Here is an 18,040-nt window from a genome sequence, read left to right as displayed (position 1 = left end):
GTGTGGGCGGACACGTGTCTCCCAACACACAAGGTCAGCACGGTGACCACTGGGGACTGCACTGTTAGGACACTGGCCCTGGAATGGAGCTGTGGGGGGGATTTTTCTATTCAATCTTCAGGCTCCTTTGCACCTTCCTACCCTCAGGGCATCCACAGCCCCAGGCCCCCCAGAGCCAGCATGCGAGTTCTTGGCCACAGTGAGACCGGTTTTGTACCAAGGTTAACGTGTTTTAAGACGCGATAAGATATTCTTGGGGGGAAGCTTTGCTACGTGGGTCCTTTCGCTCCCACTGGAGGCCTCACGGGCACGGTGGTCCGGCCCTTCCCAGCCTTCCTGCCTCCCCACCCCTGAGTGACCCCGAGACACAGCCAGGAACCCCGGGCTCCACCGGCTCAGCCTGTGTCCCCAGCGATGCTGCTCACGTGTGGGGGTCCCTCTTCCCCACTTCTCCAGGACCAGCTGGAAAAAGCCTTCCTTGGCCTTGGCCTGTGGGGAAGTTGGGGCGTCCGGGCCCCGGGCTCCCCACATCCAGCTGAGCACAGGCGGGAGGGCCCCACCCCGCGGGACCCAAGGCTGTTCGCCCTCCCTCCCAAGAAAGGGTGCGCAGACTTGAGAGAGAAAGTGCTTTATCGGCCGTCTCGGCCCCGCGGGCGCTCAGCCCCGCACGCGGACCCGCCAGGAGTAGGTGCTGAGCACCCGCTGCCGCCGGCGCACCACGCACGTGTACGTGCCCTCGTTGATGGCGTTGGCGATGATGCTCAGATGCGCCTCGCCCAGCGCCAGGTAGCCAGGGTAGGAGAATTCCAGGGGCTCCTGGTCCTTGTACCAGCTGCGGGGAGGGGGGGGAGGCTGGGCAGGGTCCCGAGCACCCGCCACCCACCCTCGGGGGGTCACGGGGACGCAGGGCCACTCACTACACTTTGCCTTTCTTGTGGAGGATCTTCTGGCCGCAGCGGAAGGTCACGTTCCGGCCCTCGGGCACCAGCCTGGTCTTGGTCCTGGGTGGCGGTGCAGTGGCAGCCACCGTGGGGAAGGGAAACTCTGCTCCGGAGTCAGGGAGGGAGGGCCACATCAGTGCCCCGCCCCCCGCCAGACCCGAGCTGGCACCGGGGACCCTGCCTCACCGGCCTCACCGTAGCAGAAGTCACAGCTGCTGGGACAGAGCCTCTTCATCAGTCTCCGGCGGGTGTCACAGAACCCCCTCCGTGCCCAGGATGTGCACACAAACAGTCGGTCCAGGCAGCCTGCGAGAGGGCAGCCTGTCCTCAGGGCCGGCCCGGCGCACCACCCGCCAGCCCACCCACCCACGGCACTCACCGTAGAGTCGGTGCAGCCCCCACAGCTCGTCCTGCGACAGCGTCTTCCAGCCACGCAGCGTGGCGTTGAGGTGCATGAGAGCCCGGCCGTGCTGCGAGTGCATCAGGCCCAGCGCGTGGCCGATCTCGTGGGCCGCCACGTGCACCAGGTCAGTGAGCCAAACGCCTGCGGGCCCCGAGGGTCAGGCCCTCGGACCCTGGCCCAGCCCTCCCCGTTCTGCCCGCCGGCCTTGCTTGCCGTGGCCACATCTGCTGCGGTGCGGCCACGGAGCCTCCCTCACTCGGCACAGCCATGGGAAGATAAGAACGTTCCAGGCCAGCAGAGGCAGTGAGCTCGGCCCCCAGGAATGTAGCTCCGGTTCTGTCTCCAGCAGCAGGGGGGAGGGGGGGGAGGGGGGTTTCAGGGCTCCTGGAACCCGGGCCTGTGGCCTCTTCCCAGCCTCCCCCTTCCTGCTTACTTGACCCCAAATCATAGCCGGCACCCCCAAAGCCCTCCTGCTGTGCCCACCGTGGCGCAGAGGGCCCCACAGGAGGCCAGGCCATCACCTTTCTTCCAGCTGTAGCGCGTGGGGCCCAGGACCCAGTATTCGCTGTCATCGAAGTGGATGCCCCCGTGCGGGGGGAAGAAGGCGTGGGCCAGCTCGCCTGTCGGGCCGTCAAAGCAGTGGTGCAGGGCAGAGACCAGGCAGTCCGTGTGGTTGACCGGGTAGAAGCCTGGGGGAGCACAGGGGCTGAGAGGGGGCCGCGGGGCTGGGCGGGGACAGGGGCACGGTGCCCACCTATGCGGAGGTCACTGGGCTGCTCGGGGGCCACCTCTCGGAAGCTGAAGGGGGACACGTCGCTCCACATGCGGAAGGCGGTGGCCAGGCCCCGCCGGGTCTCGCTGGGGCTCAGCAGGTTCCGTGGGAAGGAGAGAATCCTGGGGTGGGGGTTAAGGTCAGGGGTGGCGGCCAGGCTGCGGCACGCTCCCCTCCACATCCTGGCCCACGGTCACACCTGTAGGTGAGGTTGAAGTGGTCCCAGCGCAGCCTGGCGGGGGTCAGCGTGTAGCGGCGTCTGCGGGGCGCCTGGAGGGGCAGAGGACCAGGTCCCGGGGTAGCGAGGACACCCGCGGGATTGGGTGCGGCGAGATCCCCCTTCAAAGAAAGCAAGGGCTCGTGGAGAAGGCAGTCGGGACCAGACTTGTCCCGGAAAACACTCGGAAAAAAGACTAAAGGAAACGGGGTGGGGTTCGTGGTTCAGGGAGTGCTGAAATTCCCTCCTTTGGGCTCTGTGTGTTTTTGGGTTTTCTACCCTGGTCAGTGTTACTTTTACAGCCAGAATGAAAAAGGTTACTAACCACAGGCCAGGTCGGAGTGGGCGGGGCTGGAGGCCTGATGCTGCCACCCCCCCACCCCCCCACCCCCCGCCCCCGCTTCCCCCCTCCCCCAACACGCAGGCCCTTGGACCCTCGGGCTGCCCACCCTTCTGCCCAGTCCCGCCCTGCTCTCACCTGCGCTGCGCTGGCTGCCAGCCGGGCCGAGGGGGCCCCCAGCCGGGCCAGCATCATGAGCACGGGCAGCAGGCACAAGGCACCCAGCACAGCTCCCAGCCGGCCAGCCTGGGCTCGGGCCCCCGACGCCGCCGAGGACACGCAGGCCCCGAGGCCCATGGCGCCTGCGGACTCGCTGTCGGGGCCTAGGGCCCAGTGGGGCTGCGCGGGGAGGCGCTGAAGCGGCTCGGGTTACAGGGGTGGGTGCAGGGGGAGGCGCGTGCCCCTGAAGGGAACCAACTGGCCGTCCCCGCTGTCAGGACAGCCCTGCCGCCAGTGTGGGGTGCGGACCCGGGGCCTGTGGGTCGGTGGCAGCAGCTTGGGCAGGGCCTGCTGGGCGGGGTTACTTGGGGAGGGGGGGTGAGGAGGGCCAGGCAGCTAGAGAAGGGATAGAGTCTTGGGCTCAAGGAAGGGAGGTCAGTTGGGGTCCTGAGACCAGCTTTTTCCCTGGATGGAATCTCTTCAGCTCCCTCGCCACCGAATGAAGCCTGGGAGCGAACCTCCATTCCAGCCAACTTGGGACAAGTCCCCTGCCGGAGCACGCGGCCGCCTGACAGGGTCCCGGAGAAAGGGGAGGGGACTAGGAGAGTGAGTACCAGGCGCGCTGGCGGGGCAGTGGGGGTGGGGCGAGAGGCAGGGGAGGGGGCAGGTGGCCAGGGGAGTGTGGCAGAGGACCAAGCTGTCAGAGCTGGAGAGAAGGGACCCCATCGGGGTTTGGGGGGAAGCCCGTGAGGTGCCGGGGTTGTGGGAGCCCCGGACCCGTGGCCAGAGCCAAGGCCGGGAAGGGGCCTGGGCGGGCAGGCAGGGAAGTGGTGTCCTGAGGCCCTAGGGCTCGACGGGACGGCCTGTAGGCTGCAGGAGCTGAGCCAGGCAGGGATGTTGGTGAGGGCTCCTCCGGGTTGGGGGACCTGGGATCTGGGGGTGGGTGGGTGGGGGCTGAGAAGGCAGAGTCAACAGGGATTGGTGCAGAGAGGGAGCGAGGGGAGAGGCAGAAGGCCAGACGGTGCTGGGGGTCTGACCCTCCCCGTTCTCCATCCGGGCCTGGCGCCGAGTGACAGCAGTACACCCAGCCGACGGGGTCAGTGCCAAGGTGCTGGCAGACAGCTCCGGGGGAGCATTTCGGGTGGTTCTTGAAAAGCACCCGGCCGCTGAGCGCAGTTTTAAGCTCTTCGTGGTTCAATATTTGCCCAGCTCAGACTGGCCCTCCCACCCTGTGTCCTGCCCTCTCCCCAGCGCCTGTACCCCCCTTCCACATTCAACGGTCCTAAGACACTAGTGGTGCCGCCGGCCTCAAAGAGGCCCCTTCCCCAGCTCCCTGTTTAGCAGGGGCCCCCCCAAGGGCCACCGAGAGAACAGGGTCGGAGGTGACCACACAGTCGGCCCAGGAAAAGATTAAGGGGCCGGGGAGATGACGAGGAAGACCCCCCAGCTGGGCGGACACAGGGGTTCTGGCTGACCCAGGGCTTCTAGAGGACACCACGCTCCCGAACCCCCAGGCCAGGGTCGTGAGAGGCGGCCCGTGCCTGGCCCAGAGAACGGGTCCGGGCAGGCGTCTTGTGCTTGGAGCGCCACAAAGAGCAGGACGCGCGGGGCACGGGCCAAAGCGCAGAGCCTGGATCTGGGGCAGCGGCGGAAGAGGGGCCGGTCAGGACTGCCCGCGTAGGGGGCGGCGGCGCGGCGGGGCGGGACCCGGGTGCCGACCGGCCCGGCCCCCGCCCCAGGCAGGCACCAGGCGGAAAAGTCCGAGAATCTTTTTATAAAACACGGGGTGGGGGCTTGCGAAGGCGATGGCGGGACGTGGCTCCGGAACGTGGCGGGGCGCGGCCGGGACGCGGGGCGGGGGCGGGGGCGGGGGGGGAGGTGGCGCGGACTACACGAAGATCTGGATGCGGTCGCGGATGGGCTGGCGGCAAATGGGGCAGGCGCTGAGCGCGGCGCCGCAGGGCGCGCACGCGCCGTGGCCGCACTGGAACACGAGGCGGATGTGGCTGTCGATGCAGATGGGGCAGGTGATGCGTTCTTCCATCTGCCGGTAGCGGCTCTGGAGCTCCTCCACCAGCTGCCGCGGCGGGCCGGGCGCAGGGGGCGCGCCGGCCACCTCCGTGCCGTCTGCGGGCGGGGATCGGGGTCAGGAGGGGCGGGGCGGGCGGGGGGACGTGGGCCCGGGGCCCGGCTCCCCACCCACCTGGGCGCAGCTTCTTGCCGATGACCACCTGGCACCTGATGCACTTCTTCATCCTGCGCGCACACTCTGCGGGGGGAGCGCGCGGTCGGGCGGGCGGGCCGGCGCGGGCCCCGCCCCCCGGCGCCCCCCTCCCCCCCGCACTCACCCTCGCACACCGTGCGGTGCTGGCACGGCGAGAACAACACCAGCAGCGCCAGCTCCGAGCACACCAGGCACTCGGCGGCCTCGGGCCCCGACGGCGCGGCCACGTGCAGGTTCGTCACGGTGTTGGGGGTGCCGAGCACCAGCCTGGGGCCCGGGGCCGCGCCCCCGCTGCCGCCCGCGTGCCGCTCCCTGCGGTCGGAGGAGGGGGCTCGAGGGGGCGTTGCCGGGGGGGGGGGAGGGGCGCGCGCCGGGACCCGTCCCCACCCCGCCCGGCTCACCGGAAGCGCTGCGCGCAGCCCTGCAGGGCCTTGAGCACGCGGCCCTCGGCGGCCAGGTCCAGGGGGCTCCGGCCGCGGTGGTTGGCGTAGCTCACGTCGGCGCCCTCCAGCGCCAGGAAGCACGCGACCGCCGCGCCCACCGTCAGCTCCCCGCTGCCCGGGAGGCCGGAGGCCTGTAGCTGCGCGGCAGACAGACGCCAGTGAGGGCGGGCGCCGGGGCAGGTCTCAGGACCAGCCCGGCCGCCCGGGCCTCGGGTCAGGGGCCTGAGCACCCCTCGCCGTCTGAGGCCGTTAGAACGTTAGAGTGGGAGATGGGCGGGCAGGAAAAGCGGGGGGACTCCAGGGGGAGGGGCGGGGTTCGGAGACAGTACCCCTCCCCCGCCCCGCCCCCACGGGGCCCGGGGCGGGGGGGCCCTTTCCCAGGCTGGTCGGCAGCGCATTTTCTCAGGAACGCAGGGCCCCGGCCGGGGTCGCAAGGACGCCCCTGGCCACAGTCCCCCAGACTGCCCCGCCCCCAGGAAGGCCTGGCTCCCTGGGCCGGCGCCCGCGGCGGAGGCGAACAGCCCCTGCGGCCCACCTCCGCGGCACCCAGACCCACACTTCCTCACCCTGGACAGCAGCTGCAAGGGCCCCGGGTCCCCCCCGGCCCCATCGGCCGCCAGGGGCAGCAGCTGGTGACGCTGCAGCGCCACGTGCAAGGCCGTGTCCCCCTCCTCATCCTCGGCATTGACGCTGCAGCCAGCGTCCACCAGCAGCGGCACGAGGCCCACGTGGGCCTGCTGCACCGCCAGGTGCAGTGCGGACTGGAGCTGCCGGTTGCGGACGTTCACGTCACAGCGGCCCTGGGGAGAGGGAAGGGGGGAGGGTGGGCACAGGCTCCGGCCAGGGACCCGCCCCCGTCCCTCGGCTGCGTCCACACCTCTCGGATGAGAATCTGGATCACCTCCCGGTGGTTGTTGAGGGCGGCCAGGTGCAAGGCCGTGAAGCCGTCCTCTTTCTTGGCATCCACCAGCTGACGTGCCCGAGCTAGGATCTTCCTGACAGCTCTGGGAGCAGGGAGACGCATCGGGGGTCGGTCGTGTCCCCAGAGCGGCCCAGCAGCTCAGGAGGCTGGCCACCGGCCATGCCCACCCCAAACTCACAGTGTGTGGCCCTTGAGGGCCGCGTGGTGCAGCAGGGTGAAGCCCTGGCTGTTGGTGGCAGTGACGTCGATGCCGGGCACCTCAGTGAGGACCTCCACGATGCCGCTGGCGCCGGCGCCCGCCGAGATGGCACAGTGCAGGGGTGTGTCCGCATGGGCGTCCTGCCGGGGTGTGGGGGGGGGGGGGAGGGCAGCGGTCACTTGGCAGGGAGGTAAATGCCACTGCATCCTTGACCCCAGGGATAGGGCCAGGGGACCTAGCACTCACAGGCAGATTGACGTCACAGCCGCGCTCACACAGGACCCTCACCACCTCCAGAAAGCCCCTCCGCACGGCCACATGCAGCGCTGCGCTCCGGGTGCCGTTAAGGGCATCGGCCCCGCACCCGGAGCTCAGGAGCACCCGGGCAGCCTCGGGCTGGTTCCTGGCGGAAGAGGGAGCGGGAGGCGCGCGGCGTCCACCTGCGGACCCATCCCCCACCCCGTCCCTGCCGGGGCCTCACCCCAGGGCCGCGTAGTGCAGCGCCGTGTTGCCCTCCTCGTCTGGCAGGTCTGCGCCCGCCCGTGCCTGCAGCAGCAGCCGCACCAGCTCCACCTGGCCCAGGTAGGCAGCCACCTGCAGGGCGGTCCTGCCCTGGTTCTTGGCGTCCACCTGCCAGGAGAGCCAGCAGGTCAGTCCCCAGCCCTCTGTGCCTCTCCCTGGGGCTGGCCGGCGGAGGGGTGGAGAGGCAGGGGTCTCGGGAGCTCGCCTGCTCTGGGTGCCTCCTCAGCAGGTCCAGAGCCCCGGCCATACTGCCTAGGGCCACCTCCACCACCAGTCTCCCTGGATGCTCAAGGTCGCTCTTCTGGGCTCGAAGCTTGTCCAGGGCAACACTCAGGGAGCCTGGGTGGGGCAGGGCTCGAGTTAAGTGGCGGCCCAGGGGGTGGCCCTGCCTCCCACCGGCCACCCAAGCCGGGTGCCCGCACTTTTGTTCTCCCTGGCACGCTCTGCGACGTCCAGGTTGGCATCTTCCTCAGGGCGGTAGGCCACCAGGCAGGAGGGGCTGAAGGTCCACAGCTGACCGCCGACTGCCACACGCAGGTTACCGTCTCTGAAAACTTTTACCACCTTCCCGACGCGGCCCAGGGCCTGAGTGGGGAGAGGGTAAGGTCACAGGCGGGTCTCCCAGGGGGTGAGGGAGGCGGGGGTGGGTGGAGGCACTCACAGGGGCCATGTCATCTGTCCACTCGCCGTGCCCAGCTTGTAGCCGCTTCACTGTGTCAAGGTCATCAATGACCCGCACCACGTCACCCACCCAGAAGGCGTTGTGCTGAGTGACAGACAGGCATGTGAGGGGCACCCCCCAGGCAAGGGTGGCTGCCCGGGGCCTTAGAGCAGGGAGCCACCTCCACTGAACTCCACAGGATAGGCGAGCCTCAACTTGACCCCAGCACCTGACTGAGAGCTGGATGAGGGCCACAGTGACCAGGGCAGCCCTGGGTGGCCAGCCCCAGAGCCGTGGGAGCGACAGCCAGAGAGGCACCCAGGCAGTGACATCCAGACCAGACCAAAACCAACTCTGGGGTGAAGGCCAAGGCGGGCCTGACCCTATGCACCATTGGAGAAGCAGGCAGTGTGGCTGAGGCCAATCTAGACCAACACAAGGATGGGGGTGGGGTCCTGGGACAACCAGGGGCATCAGGAGCCACTCCTCCCCAGTCCCCAAACCTTTCCTGGCTGCACCCTCCCTGTACAGGTCTTGCTCTACAAACCATCTGTCCTGTGATACCCTCCCCCCCCAACACCCAACCCCCGGGTCCAGGACCGTGCTAGGGGTAGCCGCCCCACCCACACAACCCTGCTTCCCAGTGTTCACCCGCACCCACCCCCGGCTAAGTGTCCACCCTCCGTCCTGAAGGGCCTTCCCACTGCTCCCGCTTGCTGTCCCCTATGTGCTCCCCACACCCATAGGGAGCACCGTTTAGAAAGTCACCTCCCACCTGTAATGCAGCAGTGGCTTCCTTAGGCCCAGGATCAAGCCCCCAGCCTCCGCCAGCCCCCAGTGCCTCACCCTCTGGATCCCTGTACACCTGGATCCCTCTCCGTGGAACTCAGTCCCTTCTAGACCCTGTAAAGCCCCCCCTCTCCCTTCAGGGTTGGAGAAAGGCATTCCCAGAGCTGAGCAGGTACACGGAGGGGGTGCAGAAGCGAACAGACGGGCTCGGCCCAGCCCCCCATGCACCTTGGTGAGAGCCCCAGGGTGGAAGGTCCAGCGGGTCTCATGGCCGAACTGCACGCGCACATCCCCACGCTCCGTGATGCGGTGCACGGTGCCCGTCTGTCCGATAAACTGTGGCGGGTCATGGAGACCGTGGCTGGGTGGAGCGGGAGGGCTAGGGGTCCAGAGGATGCGGGGAAGGGAGGGTACGGGGGGCTCAGCAGGTGGGGCGGCTCACCTCCGCCATCCTGGGGTTCCACCCGCCGTGGCCTTCCTGCATCTCCCTCAGGATGTCTGTGTCCAGCAGACACTTAACCTTGTCCCCGTGCTGGAAAGGCTGGCCATCAGCACTCACCCTGCGCTGCAGCTCTGCCGGCTTGCCTGGGGGCGGGCAACAGGCCCCCCTCAGCAGCATCCCTCCTCCCCGGCACCTCCAGAGGTCAGCCCCCACCCGGCGCCGCCCCAGGACCCCGCTGGGGCAGGAGGGCGGCAGGGCGGCAGGGCGGCAGGGCGGCAGGGCAGGCGGGTGTGGGCTACTCGGGGCCAGCCCCTACCGAGCCTTGGCAGGTGCTCCTTGTAGTAGAAGCCACCGGCCGCCTCGCCTACACACTTGAGGTCCACCTTGCCCTTGTGGCCCACTCGGTACACATTGGTGGTGCCATCTGCCCACGTCACACTGGCCACGCTCCGGCCTGTCTCCACATCCCAGCCACGGATGTCCACCACTCGGCCTGGCTTCCCTTCCCCGCCTGGGGAGACAAGGGTCCCACCAGCAGGCTAAGCCCGTGCCCTGAAGCTGAGCCACAGCCAGGGGCGGCCTGGTCCCCCACTCACCGTCCTGCGAGCCCCACTCCCAGTCAGGACCCCGTACCACCTTCGCCCCCTGGAAGATGCCCCTCAGCGGGATCCTGGGGAGGCCCTGGCGGGGACTCAGCGTGACCCTGCAAGAGAGCAAGTGGGTGCTGGGCCACATGGGAAGCAGGGCGATGTGCAAGCCCTCCGGCCCACCCGGCTCTCTTGCCCTAGGGCGGCTGGCCCAGCAGGTCCCTGCCCTCCGCTCTGGGCCCCTCACAGCAGGGCCTCTGTATGCAGTCACTTGGCACCCAGCGCCTCCTCCCGGGCTGAGCGCTGTTAGGGCTGTTCCCAGAGCTCTGCACACAGCCTGGCCCGGAAAGGGCTCAGCACATAGAAACGTAGAGATGGAAGAATGACCAGAAGCGCCCAGGCAGCTGGCCCTGCTCCCACTCTGGCCAGCAGGCAGCCGGGAGCCAGAGCACACACCGCCCCTCCACGCGCACGGGAAGCGCCAAGGAGCCGTGGGTGGCGCCTCTGGGGGGCCACCCCAGCCCAGGGGACTCCTAGTTCCATCCCCCCGCCCTCAGCAACGGTGCCTCCCCAGCTACGCCTTTGGGTTCGCTCCCAGCACAGGCCGCCAGGGGGCTTCCCCAGGGGACGCGGGCCACCTCCGTGCCCCCACCACAGCTGCACCGGGGAACCAGCCACGCCTGGCTCTAGGGCCGGTGCCAGGACAGAGTGGACAGGCTGCCTTCCACAGAGGTGGGCGGGGGGGGGGGGGGGCGCTGGTGCCAGTGACCAGGCCTCTGGAGTGACCGTGACCTCGGCCACACCTCAAGGAAAGGTGCTGCAGGTGCTCTGGCTGTCACAGGCCAGGGCCCCGACCCTGCCAGGCGGGTGGAACTCACGGGCGCGAGTGGGCCGTCTCGTAGCGCTCGAAGGCGTGGGTGAGGTCGTGCTTGCCGTGCATGTAGCACTGCGTGCACAGGTCGTAGTCGAAGCAGACGCGGCACTTCCAGCGCATACCCCGCAGGCCATGCTTCTTGCAGCAGTCACAGACAATGTTGGGGTGGCGGACGCCTGGGGGCGGGGCAGGGTCAGGGGACGCGGGGCCTCTGCCCCCCACCCTCCAGGGCCGCTGTCCCGTGCACCCATCTGGGCATCGTCATCCGTCCCCCGCCCAGGGCCCGCCGCCACCCCACGCACAGATCTGGGCGTTGTCACCTGCCCCCTGCCCCTCCAGGGCCCGCCACGCGCACCGATCTGGGCGTTGTCGTAGAGCAGCAGGTCGTGCGCGCCCTGGTAGCCTGCGCGGTAGTTGGTGCGGGTGCCGTGGTCCCACTGCACGACTACCGTGCGGTCAGGGGTCGAGGGGCTTCCGTGGCGGCCAAGCTCCACCACGGTGCCCACGCCGCCCTCGCCGCCATCCTGCTGGCCCCACTTCCAGTCCACGCCACGCACCACACGCATGCCCACCTGCACGCCTGCCTGGGGGTCTGGGTCCATGGTGGGCACGACTGCTCCGGGACCTGCAGGCAGATGGTACCCTCAGGCCACATGAAGAAGGCCACACAGGCTCTTGCCAGTCCTGGGAGGGCTGCCAGAGAGACACGGTGGGGAACAGGTCTGGGGGAGCTAGGCATGGTGTGTGGGGGTGAGGGGGGGGAGCCTGCGCAAACGCCCTGGGGCAGGGAGAAGCATGGTGAGCATGTGCACTACAGACCAAAGGAGGCTCAACTGGCCACCGGCTGGTGGAAGGGGACACGGGCCACAGAGGCCCAAATGGCACCTGTCTTCGAGGAAGGGTGGGATGCCCCTTTGGAAAGTCCTCTCCAGCCACTATGAGGTGCCGCCCTGTGGTGAGCAGGGGCAGAAAGAGGGTGCAGTCCTGGAAAGAGGACACTGGATCGCCAGGGAACGAGACCTGGCAAGGTAGGGACCCTCAGCAAATGCTCATGGAGCGTCTGCCTCTGCTAGGGGGTCCAGTTCTGGGTGGTCGGCACACAGTGGGCCATCAGCACATCTTTGTTTGAAAATTAATGGATTTGGCGGGGGGGGGGCGCCTGAGTGGCTCAGTCGGTTGAGCGTTTGACTCGGGGTTTCGGCTCAGGTCACGATCTCACAGTTCCTGAGGTCAAGCCCAGCTTCTGGCTCTGGGCTGACGGTGAAAAGCCTGCTTGGGATTCTCTCTCTGCCTCTGTCTCTCTCTCTCTCAAAATAAATAAGCATTAAAAAAATTAATGGATGTAAAGTAAGACAATAAAACTATCAGAAGAAAATACATTCTTTTGTGCAGCCAGTTTAGAAGCTGGGCTGCACTGAGGTCCAGCATCCATCAAGACACCACTAAGAGAATAAACACCCAGCAGGCCCGGAGGACGCAGTAGCCACGCACACAGAGCACGGGGAGCTTGTGTCTGGGGTGTGGGGAGAACGTGCAAATGCAGACAGCCCAAAAGAAAAGGGGCAAAGCACTGGCCTAGGTCCCCCCCGCCCCCCGCAAAGACTAAAAAACACATCTGGTCACCAGGCCACTGCTCGAGTGTGACACTATCCTAGGTCATAGACAGTGCCTCAAGGTCACTCCGGGCCCCGCTTCTGGGGTCTTCTCTGCAGAACCGTGGCCTGCCCCCTCGACTTGTACCAGATGAGGTGGCGCCTGTGTTCACAGCAGCACCCTCCCCCGCATGCTCAAGGGTGAACTGGGTCACGAGGCATGATTTATCCCCAGAGGAACACACACCCACCACACCGTACGCAGGAGCCGCTGGGAGGCAAAACTCTACAGGTGCTGAAGGAAAGCAGCCACGTACCCGCTACCTGGATCCATTTACAAGAAGTTCACAACCAGGACAAGCAAATTCATGGTGGTGGAGGCACACATGGGGCTCTGGGACCCAGAGATGTACTATTTCCTGATGTGAGTGATGCTTATGTGCCTTTGCAAACTTGGATCACTTCTGACCTGGGACCTGCATTACATGTTTCTTCAATAAAGTATTTTTAACTAATGACAAGAACGGATTTGAATGACCGTTAAGAGAGAAAATCAACAGCACGTGGAGAGGGCCCCAGGGACTCCCAGCCTGTAAGAGAGCAATCACCACTCCACTTCTGCCGTGGTCTGCCGCGTGGCCAGGAGGACCCCGACGCTGTGAAAACAGCTGGCCTGGGGCGCTGTCCAAGGCAGGGCTGGGTGTGAACCTGGGAGGCCGGAGGGACACTGAGGCTGGCTGGGGTGAAGCTGAGAAGCAGACAGGCTACTGCCAGCTTCCATTAGGGCCCGGTGGCCCCGCTCAGCCACAGGACACTGGCCAGCAACAAGGGAGGAAAACCACAGGTCACTCCTCCACCTGGGGCCCTCTCCAAGGTCCTGAGTCCCACCCCCATCCCCATCCCAATGCTCCCAGGCCTGGACAGCTCAGGAAACTGCCATCCAGCCAAGGCCACAGGCGGGCAGAGAGGAGGGATGGTGGTCAGACTGCCAGAGGCAGGGGCCAAGCCCCACGGACCATGTGACATCTACTCTCTGCCCAACTCCGTTCTGAGGCCCACGTCCCACCCAGGGTGGGCACCAGAAGGGCGCTGCCCATAGGGCTAGGGCCTCAGTCCGTGCCTAGCCTGCATGTCCAAGCCAGTGCGCCCCTCGGACTCTTAGAGGCAGGAACCACCCGGCCAGGTCTGACTGTTGCAAATTCTCCCTCCCAGACGGGCTCCCTGTGATGCTGCTTCCTCACCCCACCCAGGCAGGACCTCCAAGGCTTCCACAGAAACGGGTGCACGTTTCGGAAAGATAAACCTTCCCAACCCATGAACTCATTAGCAGCCTTTCCTCAAGGAAACTCCGCGTTGCTCACTCACCCCGACGGCCTCACCTCTCAGGCCACCCTGCCTCCCTGCGCTGTCGCCTCTCAGCTGCCTTCCCTTCTGGTCTCTGGCCCTTGCCGAGATGGGGCAGCCGGGCCTGAGACTGCAGCAGACTCCAGCACCAAGAGCTTCCTATTTCTTCCACGAGCCCAGGCCTGCCGCCCGAGAATGCCTGTCACCCTTGGGTGCCAGCAAGCTCCAGAGGAGGGGAGGCATCCTGGGGGTCAGGTCCAGTGGGCCGCCCACATGTAGCCTCAGCCTCCTGCCCCCCCCCCCCCATCAGCAGCTGCCACACGTGTGTTTCTTAGGCGGAGCAGCACGGCCTGAGCCTGTGGCCTGCCGGCAGAGCAGTGGCCGGCCCCTTAGTGTACAGGCCCCACCCCTACCCTGCCAGATGCTCCTGCCTGCTGGGAAGCCACCAGAGCTGGCTGTGACAGACGGGTCACACGGAGCTGCTCCCTGCCCTTCCCAAATGCTCTGCCGACATATACTCCGCCACAGTGGGCCTCGTTCCAGGCAACCGCAGACCCAGACAAGCCTAGGCAGACAGGCCCAAGGAAGGTCCCTGCCTGCAGAGCCCAGAAACTGGCCCCACACTGTAATAAAGGACTCGGCGCAGGAAGGGACTCTGCGAGTGCCACGACTCAGTGCCGTGAGCCGTTCCTTGGCCAGGGTGGCTTGTCCTCTGTGAGGCCAGCCTGTCAGCCTGCCCAGCCAGCCACACCTGCCCGCCTACTGACCTCAGGGACCCACCAGCCACGTGCTGCGGAAGCACTTCCAACAAGACACGGTGGGGGGGGCACCCCAAGAAGGAGAGCAAGTTGTGCCCACGCCTGGCCCTGCCCTACGGGAACAGGCAGAGAACAAAGAGGGGGGTGGGGGGATGCCCGAAGGGTCTGTGGGAAACCAGGACCAGGCCTGAGCCGCCGCCAGCCCCACGTGGGGCAGCAGGGCAGGTCCCCAGAGCAGCCCAGCACCTGTTACACACGCGGTCGGTATTTTTAGCACAGCCAGCTCTCCCTAGGCCTGGCAGGTGGGCTGTCAACCCCCCCAGGGCTGTGCCTCACGGGAACCCACCAACCCATGTGGGACACAGCCCGATGGGACACACAGGCCGTGGGCCTCTTCCTGCCCCCCACCATGTGCACCCAGACCAGCACCCCTTGAGGAAGACAATGGAGAAGAGAGAAGCGGCCTGCTCTGGAGACACCCACGGCCCTGGGAGCCTCTTTGTCTCCTCGTCCCCAGCACCTGATCCCCGCACGTCTTGAGGTCTGCCCCCTGCTTCAGCATCTCCATCCAGCATGGTGTCGCCTCATCTGAGGCCTGAGCGGAGCCCCCAGCAACACCTCCCTGCTGTCCCCTCCTACATATGCACCGCAGAGATCGGACACCCGGCTCCTGGGCCTTAGGAACGTCTTGGCCCAGCATTCTGGCACCCTCATGAGGAGGCCGGTAGCTTTCCAAGTCTCTCCATCACTTTCCTCCTCCCACCTCTCTGCCTGGTCTTTGTCACTGTCCTTGGGGGCCCAGCACGTGCTGATCATACCCCCAGGTACCCAGCCCCCAACCCCCCATCAGGACTCTCTACTTCACTTTAGACAGTCCCACCAGAGGGCTCGGGAAGGGCATGGCAAGTGGGGAATGGACCAGAGTCAGGAGTTAGGAGGCAGTGACAAAACCCAGAGGGGCTACAGAGAAAGGGGGCACCCTTTCAGTGGGATATTCACCCAGAGACTTATCTTTTACTTCCTTTACCAGAAACACTACACTCGGACATCTTCCTCAGAGCTCACAGGCCACACCCCTGCCTGGCACCCAAACGCCCTCAGAGGTTGTCGCTAGGAACGTCAGAGCAGCAGGGTCCGGGTGACAGATGCACATCAGCAGAACTGTAACTTACCTTAGAACACGAACCAGCCTCGAGTCAGCATCCCAGACCTTTAGCTACTACTTCTTGGGTCACAAATTTGACAGTCTCCAAGATTTCCTGTTGGAAACTAGCAACCATGCCGACACAGAACGCAGCAACCAAACAGGCAGCCAGCGAAGCAAGTCTGGAGAGAACGTTTTTTAAAAGGCAGTTTTACACTTTTAGCATTTACCATTTCAACCAAGCAGGCGGACACCGGGGTCTATTCCGGGGGGTTCTAGTTTCTCGTGTCTCAAGGAACTGTCAGCTCTTGGAGGCAAAACGATTTCCAAAATATGCACGAGGACAGCGTAGAAATAAGGTGTCTTCCCTATTTGTGAATATTTTATTGGAAACACTTTTAAAAGCCATAAAGATCAAATACCACTTAGCTAAGAAACGGGCAAACTGCCTTTATTCAAAGGAACACAGTTACATGACACTGACACGACATGTGACAGGCAGCTGCCACTCCTTCCCCTGTGCCTCCGGCTGTGTCTGATGATGCCGTTTGAATCAACACCATGTGGCGCACAATCAACTGGCAAAACTTGGTGAACCACAGGCTCCTGTCATGTGGCAGCTCTGGCCAAGACAAAGGTGGACATCCTGGGTGCTGGGGAGTCCGGCCCATTAGGGACCAGGGTGAAGCCCTGAGACGAGAGCCCAGGAAACCCAACTTGGCCCAGCAGGAAGACCTGCCAAACGCCTAGAGGAAGTACAGGACTGTCATCAGCTGACTCCTGCCCGCCCCCCCCCCCCGCCCCCCAGACGAAAGGCCTCAAGAACCCTGAAGACTGGGGCGTCCTGCCCCAACCACTGTCCAGGGCCAAGCCGAGTGGGAGCAAGGCTTTCAGATACTTGTTGCATCTGCAGTCGACAGGAGGGGACCTGCCAGGAAGGACTGGGTCTGCCTCATCCCCAGCCCCGCTCGTGCCCACCAGGAAGAAGCCTTTTCGTCACCTTTCCTTATTTCTTCATTTAGATATGAATTCAGAGCATGCCGGAGCAGAATTACGTATCACCCTCACACATACACACACACTCAAAAACAACTAAAACTCCTCTGACATGGCATCAGACAGAATCCACAGCATGAAACAGCCAGCTCCAAACTGTCACACCACAAGCCTGTCGAGAGCTCACCTGTCTGGCCGTCCAGTCGCCCCCCCTGCCCGCCTGGACACTGGTGGGCAGCCCTGATGCCTGGAGACGTGGGGACCGGCCTCTAGCCTCGCTGAGCTTCAGCGCAAGCCCTGAGCCATCCAACCCTGTGGCGCCTGGGAGATGCCAACACGCACAGTTAGCACCTCCGACGGGACCGCGGCGAGCGGGCTGAGCTAGCCGGTCTGCTCCTGGGTTGCCCGCTGTCTACATGCCCACTCCCGTGCAAACACCGCGACACCCGGCGCTGCCCCAGAGGCCTGCAGGGCTCCCTGGGCTCTGGCGGCCTCGCTCCTACTGCAGTAGTCACTGTCTGAGGCGCGCAGGAGCCGCAGCGCCCGAACACGACCTGCGGCCGGGAGCGGAGCAAGAGGGCTGGCGGCCCGGGCGCTGCAGACGTCAGGGCCCGGCGCTGCGCCCCGGCCGAGGCTCCGCGGGGGACAGCGGGGGTGGGCCGGGCCGGGCCGGGCCGGACTGGGCAGAGCGGGCGCGCAGCCCGAGCGTGACCCCGCCCTACCGGCCCGGGTCCGCCCCGCCTCCTGCCACCCCATCCCCCTTCCTCGGGAAGCCGCCCCGGGCCCCGACTGAGGCCAAACCCTAGTGCCCCCGTCGACCCCTCCACTTGCCCGTAAGTTTGCGTCCCGCCCGTTCGGCGCGGGAGCTCCGGGGGCCCGAGAAGCGCCGATTCTATCTGCTAGTGACCTGCCAAGCGGCCTCGGTGTGCGCGGCAGCCTGCCCGTGGCCCCTCTGCCGCTCAGCGCCCGCCAGCCAGGCCGCCCCGCCGCGCCGAGACCACCGGCCGAGGCAGGCGAGGACCCCAAGCTCGGGGCTCTTGGGGCCGCCGCGGAGCCTGTCGGGAGTTGTAGTCTGCAGCCCGCTGGGGCCGGAGCTAGAGGGGAAGGGTCTGAACCACAACTCCCAGGAGAACCCGCGGCGGTGGTGACGCACGCGGCCGCAGGAGGCGGGGCGTGCGGGAGGGAGTCCCGGCCAGTGACCTGACAGAAACGGGGAAGCCTGCTGCATTGCTCCCGGGAAAGGCGCGAGCTCGGCTCCCCGCCAAGCGCGGACGGAAGGCGCGTACACATCGGGCAGCGTGTGCCACACGTCGTCGAAAGGCTGCGGCGGCCTGGGCGCACTTCGCACCACGTTGCGGGCCGAGGGCGCGGAGCCAAGCAGCGTGCGCCTGGACGGGAAGGGGCCGGGCTCCTCGTCCAGGTAGGCGCGGGGACCCTCGCGCCCCGGAAGCCACCGAGGACCGAGCTCGTGCGGGCCGAGCAAGGTGGGCCACTCTACCGGGGCCGGGAGGTCAGCCCCGCCGGGGCGCTGAACTTGAGGCCACGCCCCCCGCGAGGGGGCGTGACCCTCGCCGGAAGCTCGTCGACCTCGCGCCGGCCCTACGTGGCGCGGCTCCGTGCGAGGACGCGGCCCGTTGCCATGGAGACGGGGGCTGCGGCGGGCCGCGGAGGCCTCACCAACGACTCCTTTGACTTGACTGGTTTTAAAAAT

The 18,040-nt window shown here is 66.2% G+C and overlaps 2 protein-coding genes across 5 annotated transcripts; both read right to left on the bottom strand.

Moving 5' to 3' along the window:
• Positions 1-612: 612 nt before the first annotated feature.
• On the bottom strand, positions 613-3,442 carry MMP23B (matrix metallopeptidase 23B). The gene is made up of 8 exons (XM_043573557.1): positions 2,812-3,442; positions 2,316-2,455; positions 2,099-2,238; positions 1,866-2,033; positions 1,321-1,485; positions 1,137-1,247; positions 918-1,044; positions 613-832 (listed from the first exon to the last, which is right to left on the bottom strand). The coding sequence occupies exons 1-8, from the start codon at positions 2,968-2,970 to the stop codon at positions 658-660; spliced, it is 1,185 nt and encodes a 394-aa protein (XP_043429492.1). The 5' UTR covers positions 2,971-3,442; the 3' UTR covers positions 613-657.
• A 1,149-nt stretch (positions 3,443-4,591) lies between these two features.
• Positions 4,592-17,388, bottom strand: MIB2 (MIB E3 ubiquitin protein ligase 2). 4 transcript variants are annotated; one of them, XM_043573541.1, is made up of 21 exons: positions 17,161-17,387; positions 16,517-16,650; positions 15,362-15,515; positions 10,851-11,120; positions 10,500-10,671; positions 9,631-9,737; positions 9,351-9,545; positions 9,035-9,177; positions 8,821-8,928; positions 7,804-7,908; positions 7,565-7,727; positions 7,348-7,481; positions 7,102-7,250; positions 6,867-7,023; positions 6,600-6,760; positions 6,377-6,503; positions 6,066-6,299; positions 5,458-5,636; positions 5,181-5,368; positions 5,036-5,101; positions 4,592-4,959 (listed from the first exon to the last, which is right to left on the bottom strand). In XM_043573541.1, exons 4-21 carry the CDS (start codon positions 11,095-11,097, stop codon positions 4,721-4,723), a joined length of 2,874 nt encoding a protein of 957 aa, XP_043429476.1. In that variant the 5' UTR covers positions 11,098-11,120; positions 15,362-15,515; positions 16,517-16,650; positions 17,161-17,387; the 3' UTR covers positions 4,592-4,720. The 4 variants fall into 4 exon arrangements, with proteins under 4 accessions (XP_043429476.1, XP_043429478.1, XP_043429477.1 ...); XM_043573543.1 differs by lacking the exon at positions 17,161-17,387 and adding an exon at positions 11,315-11,515 and having other exon boundaries at positions 16,517-17,011; XM_043573542.1 differs by lacking the exon at positions 16,517-16,650.
• Positions 17,389-18,040: the final 652 nt, after the last annotated feature.

This window comes from Prionailurus bengalensis, chromosome C1, assembly GCF_016509475.1.
Source record: "Prionailurus bengalensis isolate Pbe53 chromosome C1, Fcat_Pben_1.1_paternal_pri, whole genome shotgun sequence".
Lineage (NCBI taxonomy): Eukaryota > Metazoa > Chordata > Mammalia > Carnivora > Felidae > Prionailurus > Prionailurus bengalensis.
Note: the sequence above shows the minus strand (reverse complement) of the source record. Positions and strands in the feature narration are given on the sequence as shown.

Bases quoted from the DNA above. Each gene is read 5' to 3' on its own strand.
- MMP23B (XM_043573557.1), bottom strand. From the start codon at position 2,970: ATGGGCCTCGGGGCCTGCGTGTCCTCGGCGGCGTCGGGGGCCCGAGCC. The intron at 2,456-2,811 runs GTGAGAGCAGGG...CTTTCTTTGAAG, and splicing joins TGGCAGCCAGCGCAGCGCAG to GGGGATCTCGCCGCACCCAA. The intron at 2,239-2,315 runs GTGTGACCGTGG...CCCCCACCCCAG, and splicing joins CACTTCAACCTCACCTACAG to GATTCTCTCCTTCCCACGGA.
- MIB2 (XM_043573541.1), bottom strand. From the start codon at position 11,097: ATGGACCCAGACCCCCAGGCAGGCGTGCAGGTGGGCATGCGTGTGGTG. The intron at 7,024-7,101 runs GTGAGGCCCCGG...CTCTTCCGCCAG, and splicing joins CTGCACTACGCGGCCCTGGG to GAACCAGCCCGAGGCTGCCC. The intron at 4,960-5,035 runs GTGGGTGGGGAG...CCCCGCCCGCAG, and splicing joins CGGCAAGAAGCTGCGCCCAG to ACGGCACGGAGGTGGCCGGC.